The sequence below is a fragment of the Nanorana parkeri genome, unplaced genomic scaffold (assembly GCF_000935625.1).
Source record: "Nanorana parkeri isolate BGI_ZX_2015 unplaced genomic scaffold, ASM93562v1 scaffold296, whole genome shotgun sequence".
Lineage (NCBI taxonomy): Eukaryota > Metazoa > Chordata > Amphibia > Anura > Dicroglossidae > Nanorana > Nanorana parkeri.
This window is the reverse complement of record NW_017306564.1, coordinates 1214483-1223564: the sequence shown is the minus strand read 5'-3', so window position 1 is coordinate 1223564 and position 9082 is coordinate 1214483. Positions and strand designations below refer to the sequence as shown.

General features: G+C 42.3%; 1 protein-coding gene across 1 annotated transcript in view; it reads right to left on the bottom strand.

The window, feature by feature from the left end:
- Nucleotides 1-764: 764 nt before the first annotated feature.
- RNASET2 (ribonuclease T2) overlaps nt 765-9082 on the bottom strand; it is a 25549-nt gene continuing 17231 nt past the window's right edge. Inside the window, exons 8-9 of the mRNA XM_018557705.1 lie at nt 5608-5682; nt 765-1071 (exon numbers count right to left, since the gene is read on the bottom strand). Coding sequence (XP_018413207.1) covers nt 880-1071; nt 5608-5682 — 267 coding nt within the window. The 3' untranslated portion in view covers nt 765-879. The remainder of the gene's footprint in view (nt 1072-5607; nt 5683-9082) is intronic.

The following is a 9082-nucleotide window of genomic DNA, read 5'->3' as shown; positions in this document are numbered from 1 at the left end:
GTTGGAAGAGGCCCAGGGATCTGACATACCCCCATAAGAAGGAGAGGTACCTGGGCGAGTGTTACAATACCACTGGAGGCAGCAAGAAATCCTTGTCAGGTAACAGTAAGGAGTCAGAGGAAGTGCACCTGAAAGAAAAATGTAGCTGCACACATACAGGGAGTCCAGGCTCAGAAATGGGGTGGAGAAACCATCACACAGTGTCACAGCACCCTCTCCAAAAGACTCAGGCACTCTGGGTGTGGAAGGGGTTATCACGACTGAAACTTGTCAGATTCTCTTGTAAAAATATAACCCAGTTTTCTCTGAATATCCTGTGTCCCTTAAAGAAACGATTAAGAAAACAATACTACCTGTCTGTACCCTAATTACTAACTCTTCATATCTGCACTACTCCAGATATATAGAAGGTTTAATATGGATGTAAATGAGAAGGTTACATGGACCCATTCTCAATGTAATGGCATACTTTTCAAATTACATGTATTGCTTACTAATATGCAAAATATAAAAAATGCTACACAAAAGCAGAAAATTAAACAAGACTGACATTGTATTTAGGATCTATACTATAGAGTGATGAAGAGCTTTATTTCTGATAATATTACAATACAGCAGGTTGACCAACACAGCAACAAAGAATGACAATAATGACAGCAACAGAGCAAATATCTAACACCTTCTTTAGTGAAGCCCCCATGATCCATTTGATATGATTACTTCCCATGTATTATTATTATTATTATTATTTTGCTTTTCCAAATATAATTACTCTTAATTTAAACTATGACTTATTATCCATGTCAAAATTAAACCCATTGCATTTTACCAAAATTAATAAAGAATTTCAAGTGGATCCTTCCATGTGCAAAACTACAATTACTGTACAGGTGGGTAATAAGTGTTTAATAACTTATCACAAACATGTAACTCTTCATAAGATACTCTCCACTTCATGTTCGTCTTTTTGGTCAGTAAAAGCTCATCTTCTGGTTCCACTGTACAGTTTTGCAGATTGAAATCTTTTGTGAAACATATTTCAATCTGTCCCAGAATTTGAACATCTTCACCCTGGGAAAGACAATATGAAGCCATTGTAATAAATTGTATTAAAAATGTTCTACAGTTCTATTAAGAGAGTATTCACCCCCTTGGAAGTATTCATCTGTTATGGAAGTATTCATCTGTTATGGAAGTATTCATCTGTTATAGTTAGGAATGCAGCAATACAGGTATCGGTGCAGATACTGGGCATTTCCACGAGCACTCGTGAAAATGCCCCGATACTGAACACCGATACCACCGCTTTAAATTTTTAAACCGAAGGTCCCGCGCTTGCTGGGGTCCTCATCAGACATCCTGTAAACCCCGTGGCACCTGTTTACAGCATCTGCAAATCTGTCTAAAATAAGGGAAATCCATCTTAGACAGTTGTAACCAGAACACACATCCCCTATTGAATATTCCCTCTATTCCTTTTCTAATGTACTTCTTCTCTAGCAGTACAAGCAATTGAAATGGTTTTACCCATTTAGATTAGAAACGGTTAAAGATGGGCATACTTGGTCAAACAAGCAACTGGATAGAAAAACAGGGCACAAGAAAACTGATCCACGTGTTCCCCAATACAGTTTCTTAGTCCAGGGACTTTGCCCTGTCCAGCATGGCCCTCAGTAAAAGCCCTTAGATTAAAAGCATTCGGGAATGCCTGGCTGCAAACTAAAAAAGCTGCTCTGCATAAGCAGCACAACCTCTTCCAAATTACAGAACAAGTTCAGTGGAGGGTGACTACTAGCAATATTTACGGTTTCTTCTGTTATAGTTGTCCCGCTTGGGCAAGAAATACATTTTTCCCAAGCTGATAAGCCTTAGTCTAACAAAAAAAACAACTAAAACAGATCATCCACATGTTGGAGCAAGTTTTGTAACAACTGACTGCATTGATCAAAATAACTGGATCTAGTAGCTTTCTTGAGCAGAAAATTCCAACAATTATGTCATTTAACTTTTTCGCTGCCAAGGACGTACGGCATACGGAGCTACAAAAGTGCTTCCAGCTGGCCAGCTCAGTATGCCGTACGGACCTGGCATTTACAGTTCTACTATAAGCTGATGGCCGCTTTAGCGACCATCAGCTTATAGTAGAACTGTTCAGCAGACTGTCCCCTTTAAATTAATAGCTGTCATCAGCGGCTCACAAGCCGCTGATGACCGCTATTTTAAAAAATACCGGGCGCCCCCCCCGGCACCACTGCTGCCTTATTTTTATCGGTTTAATATTAATTTGAGAAACATTTGCGCAATTATCGCAGGGCCTACAAATTTAGTATCACCATCTTTTTATTCTACCGGGCCTGCGCTTTCAGAAAATATATGGTTTGGGGGGTCTTTTACAAATGCAAGCAACGCAGCAGTTGAAAATCAAATCAATAGGAAAAAATTGCAGAAAATTCAAAAATGGCTTGGCCAGCTGATTTGAAAAATGTTCGAGGGCTTGGCAGCGAAAGGGTTAAATCTAACCCATTAATTTTTTGTATATGAACTGTAACCTAAAGTTCCATTCCTTCTATGCTTCTAGTTAATGTACTAGCTTTGACAAACAAAAAGTCAACTTCCGAGGCCATGGCTGCTTAAATGGCTGTGGCACATTCTCTGCTTAAACTCATCGCTCCAGCAACAATATGGGACTGTTAATTACACTGGCCACTTTCACCACTGCAAGAATTAGTAAAACTGGATGCAATGAGGCCAGGTGACTCAAACAACCAGCTTAGTCTCAACATTCCTGAGATCTTCAGAACCCAAAACCCGCCACAAAAGGCAAGGACCTAAAAGCAGAAATCTCACAATGGAATGTGACCTTCAGTCACTGGGATCCACATTGTGGCACTTTACCGAAGTGTAATCTGTTAAATTAGCTGTTAAGCACTTTCCTGGACCTGAGCCATGGCACAGCTTCTGGTGTGGCCCATTCTCTGTGGACACACTTTGTGAGTAACCATGTAGGCTGTGCACCTTGAGCTACTACGTCCATAAAACTGTTGGCCACAATAATATATGTTTTCCTCTGGGTTACCATGGAAAGGGCCAACACTGAGGGACTTAGTGCTGACATGCCTTAGGAGTGATTTATGGTAAGCTCCACACTCTCCTTCCAGTCATTACATTTGCACCATTGCTCCTCATCAAATGTGGACACAGGTATTCTCTATGTTTGATCTTTGCTGCCCACCTACAGTGAGCTGGTCACCTCTTGCCATCTGAACCTTGCGAGTATTCAAGCCTTAGCCATGTACCTTAAGCTCCCTTGTCCTGCCAGACATATGGAGAGCTGTTTCGCTATAACGGGTCCACTGACAGCTTTAATGCTGCCTGCAGTGCTCCCGCTCCCAGACCTGAATAAGACAGCCTGAAAAGTTGCTCCCTGCTTGAGAAAACTAATGATAAGCTGATCACACCTCCCAAACAGGCCAGCAGCGCTAAGCTATGGTGCTGATGGGTTAGTGGATGTTTTCCATCTTATATCCCCGTCCGAATCTCCTGCCAGTGATCACGTGTATGAATCATTGGGGGTGATTTACTAACCTAAACACACGCACACACCAGGTGCGTGTGATTTTCACACAGCAAAACGTATCAACCAAAAGTCTCTAAAAGCATATTTCCACTAATGCCATATATGGAAAAATCATGCACATGATGCATATATAATGCTGCTTCACAGTGTAGACAAAAATGGTTAGCTCATGCATTTACATTCCTGCATTCATCAACGCAAGCAACACAACATAGAGCTAATTTACACAACATCACTTTGCAATTCATGCTTGGCTTTGCACAACACACCTGCTGGGTGTGTACACACTACAGAGGTGTATACATGTCCGTGGTGTGTTTATAAGGTTAGTAAATCAACCCCATTGGCTCAAATGTTGGGATGCAGAGTAGACATGCAAGAAGCTGTTATTGCGCATAATGTTTGAGGGACGAGGTCTCTTCAGAGCTGCCTTGGACACTTTCTTTAACCAGTTCCCGTCCGCCCGTTGAAAAAAACCGGACGGACGGCACTGTTGCATTAGCGGGTTGCCGTCTCCAGACGGCTTTTTTTTTTCTGCGTGCATAGAGCCGGCTGTTTAACATATACCCGATCGGCAGCTCTATAGCCAGCCGATCGGGTATATGTGCTGGTGTGTGAACCCCCTCCCCCCCTCATCTGCTGCCGCCGCCCCCCTCCTAACCCCTCACCTTCAATCCCGGGATCCGCTAGCCCATCAGCGGCCCGGGACCGGCTCGGGAGGGCGTCAGGAAGAAGAGGGAGGGAGATCGGCTCCTTGCTGATCTCCCTCCGGGCTGTGAATGCGGAAGTGATGTGTATTACATCACTTCCGCATTCACCTGTCAGTCATCTAGCTGCTATAGACAGAGAAAAGAAGCTGATGAAGCAGATCTCTGCTTCATCAGCTTCTTTTGGGGTCTACAGGTGACATTAGGGGTCCTAGAGACCCCTAATGTCTCCATAAAGAGGACCTGTCAGTGTACCTGTGCTTTTATATAGGGGGATTGTAATCCCCCTATGTAATAGCAATAACAAGAAGTGCAAAAAAAATTAATATATGAATAAAAAAAAGTAAAAAGAATAAAATCCAAAATGTTTAAGTCCCCCACCCCCACGTTTACGCACATATAAAACGTAAATACGCGTCTGGTGCACTAGCACGCGAAAACGACAATTGCGCTACACACGTTACATATCGATGCGAACGTCGCAGTGAGAGCAATCATTTTAGGGCCATCAATCACTGATAACACTAAACTGATAAGCGGTAAAAGCTTTTAAAGCGTCGCCTATGGACAATTTTAAGGCTTGACATGTTTGGTGTCTTTTTACCCGACGTGACCCCGTCTTTTATATTTTACCAAAAGATTGGGTAATAATAATTGTATTATAAACATAATGTAAAAATAAAACATTTTTTTTCCAAAATTTTCTGTAATGTTTCCTTAATATAGTAAAGAATAAACACCTCAGTGGTGAATAAATACCACCAAAAGAAAGCTCTATCTGTCCTCAAAAAATTGTATAAAATGAATTTCAGTACAGTGTTGCATGACGGAATAAATGTCAGTCAAAGTACTGCAGCGCTGAATACTGAAAAATGGCCTGGATGGGAAAGGGGTTTTAACACAGCGGACTTCCAAGTGGTTAAGGATGTCACTAGGGGTAGATGCACCCATTAAACTTCAAGGAATGGATTTTATGGTAAGTACAAAATTCTAATTTTTTCAAAAAGATGTAACACAGTCTGTTATTTTGTGTGATATATAAACCATACACTACACTGCTGATGCTACTCTGAATTGAACTGAAAAAAACATTAGAAGTAAATGTTCTCAACTAATGGAGCAACAGACCTATACTTGGAGATGTGCAACAGAATATACAAATATAAGTGCTATCATTTCTAAGTTTTGTTGCAATTGCTTACAATCTCGGATAATGAAAATATTTAACAATTTCGTCAAGCGACTGCAACTTGAAAATTGGAACAAATTTTATTACAGGCCACTTGCTGTTTAAGAGAGGATATACGTGAAGTTTAATATTACCTGCTGTGGAGGAAGACACTGAATTTTTGCCACCACTCCATATACATTCAAAACTGCATTTTCAATCTCTTCCACCTGAACGGAAATACATAAAAAATCTTGATCAAAATTAGCTTCATTCATTTGGTGTTCCAGCATATTATCAATGCTGAGTTTTGCACTCTGTTATAAATCCCTTTATCCAGACAAAAATTTTAAATTTTTTTCAGCACAAACCTGTTAAGAGTCAAACGCTGCAACATCATCAAAAGTTTGGCATCAGAAATGGAAACATTTCCATCATCAATTTGTCTCTACCACACAGATTAGCAGATTTCCATACAGCCCTTGCAAGTCTTCTGAATTAAGGAATTATCACCCTAGATACTATTGTGGAAATAATTCAGAGTCTCTACTCCAACCTCTTTACAGCTTCTAAACCATTTCAGTAAGAAATGGAAAAGAATCAAAGTCCCATGTGAATACTGTGGTAAAAAAAACAAATTCTGGAGTTCATTGAGAAACACAGGAAGTCATTCACCTTCATGTTTACTGCCACCTACAGAAGGATTGGACACTGGTTTATTAATAAACTGTAAGCCAGCCCAGGATAACCCCTACTACCAGCATGCCTCAAAGCAAACAAAAACACACGAGGGTGGGACCCTTGTATAAGTTAAGGTCAGTAGGTATAGAGTATTAAATCTGTAATTGGATAGAAAACTGGCATAAGGACTGTATTCAGAGAGTGATGATCAATGATTAATACTCTGAATGGTCCGAGGTTGTTAGTGGTGTCCCCCAAGGTTCAGTGTTGGCTCCCTTACTGTTTAATCTATTTATAAAATACATAGAGTTGGTGATTAAAAGTACTATTTCTGTGTTTGCAGATGCAACCAAGCTATGCAGTGGAATACAGTCCTTACAGGATGTTTCCAACTTACAAGCAGGCCTACATGCACTGTGTGATTGGGCATCTATTTGGCAAATGAGTTTTAATGTTGATAAATGTAAAGTTATGCACTTGAGGACTAAAGACATGCGGGCTTCATACACTCTAGGGGGAGTATGTTTGGGGGAGTCAATGATGGATTAAGATCTGGGTGATCTGGTTGTTCCGGTAGATCATACACTCAAATAATAGCTTGCAATATCAAGCAGCAGTTTCTAACGCAAGCAAAATCCTTTGTATTAAAAGGGGTATAGTAAAAAAGAAAAATCCCAGTGGTGAATAAATACCACAAAAAGAAAGCTCTACCTGTCCCCCAAAAAATGGTATAAAAATAATTTCAGTACAGCGTTGCATGAGGGAATAAATGTCAAAGTACTGCAGCACTAAATACTGAAAAATGACTTGGCAAGGAAGGGGGTGTAAACACCTGGTCTTCAAGTTTTTTAAAGAGAACTATGGGGTAAGCGTTTTCCCCATAGTTATCTTTAGGGTCACGGGAGGACATATACTAGCATTCTCCCGTGACCCAAAGCTCAGTATATCGTGAGCTATTTCCCGCGATATACTGTGAGCACCGCAGCCGGGACAGATCCTGACATTACTGTCGAGATCCACCCGGCTGCATGAGTGACAGCTGGCTCTGCCTATCTAGAGGCAGAGCCATCTGTGCCAGCCCCTTTCCTCGTTCGTTCCTTCACTCAGTGCTGGAGAATCGGAGAGGGGGGAAATCCCTGCAGGGAGCGGTGACTGACAGTCACCACTCACTGCAGGGCGACGATCGAGAAGAGAGCAGATCGGTGCATATTTCTGATCACTTCCCGATCGATAAGAGCCGACCTGTGACATCTTCTTTGTCACAGGTTGGCTCTATCTATGAGGAAGAGTGGAAATCTCTCACCTCATAGATGTCCTTTAAGGTCACTGCAAAGGACAAGGGGGCACCCTTTGCATCTGGAGGAAAAGAGGTTTAACCTTTGCATACGGAAAGGATTCCTCACAGTTAGAGCTCTGAAAATGTGGAATAGACTCCTCCAGGAGCTAGTTCTAGCTAGCTCAGTTAACAGTTTTTTAAAAATCTGCATGTATCCCTAAATCCACAGAATATTACTGGATATTGAGTTTTTATAGGTATATTAAGCACCACAGGCAGTTGATCCAGGGAATATCTGATCGCCTTATAGGATCAGGAAGGAATTTTTTTCCCCTGCTGGAGCAAATTGAACCATGCTTTATAGGGGTTTTTTTTGCCTACCTCTGGATCAACAGTGGGTAATTGTGGGCATAGCGTTCTGTTTAGGCTTTTCTTATTTTTTCATATCGCTATAGGTTGAACTTGATTGACTTGTGTCCTTTTTCAACCTGTAACTATATATTGAAAAGCCCTAGAAACACTCAAAGATCTAGTAGAGTGTGCCTTCAGAGGAAAATCTAAAATCCAATCCTTGAGACCATATGCTTAGATCAGGGCTCAAAATTTCAAGTCCTGAGCTACTAGCCAGGCCTTAAGAGTCACTAGCCACCATTTGCCCCACCTAACCCTTAAGGCCTGTACACACTGCACGCGTAGCCGTGCAGAGCGAAGCAAAGCTATCCGGCACTGAGCTTTGCGTGCAGTGTGTGAGCTGAGTGCAGTCAGATGATTGACTGCACCTTCAGCCAATTGACTCGTGCTTAACAACCGGCCAGACGTCGCATCTCATCGCGCGGGTTTATACGCGCAAGCCGATTGGCTGAAGTTGAAATTGTTCATCTTGGCATGCTCACCTCCGCGAGCTCTCGCCAGCTGAGGTGCCCAGGAGAAAATGACATGACACACTGCTCTCAAAGGCAGCGCGCCACCGCTTCGCGTGCAGTGTGTCACGGCCTTAACCCTGCCCCGGCCTTAACTCCGCCCCTAAACACACCCTCTTAAATAATCTTATGATAATTCTTATCTTAGGATAGTTGCCGCTTGTAAAAGGCAGATTAGGGATTCCTGCTGTAGGAAAACGCAAGTTCCTGACACAGGAATCTCTAAATCACACCTAAAATATACTGTAGGTGTGAATGGGGCCTAATATACACATACACTAAAGGTGCCCATACACCTGCCGATTATCGGACGACAGTTATGGGTGATCCCGCGATCGTACGATAATCGGCAGGAGTATGGGCAGCGTGCGACCGCTTCTACTGTAAGGTCGTACGACTTTCGTCTTCCAAGCACGCTGGAAAACCTGCCGAAAATCGTACGATTTTTGGCGGGTTGGTAGCGTGGTCGGAAGACGAATGCCGCACGGGCCGGTGTGCGCAAGCGCACTCTGCCCGCTCAGCACTGCAATCATATGCGGGGAGGGCTTGCGATGATCGCAAGTATGATCTGCCTGTCCAAGATGGGCAGATAGTACGAGATTTTAATGACCTTACAACCATCGCAAAAGACAAAAGTCTTGCGATGGTTGTAAGGTGATTGGCCAGCTTAAAGCACAATAATACACTGCTCCACAACGTTACCCCCCCTGCACAAATATAATAAAATTCCCCCCCACACACAAAAAATAATAC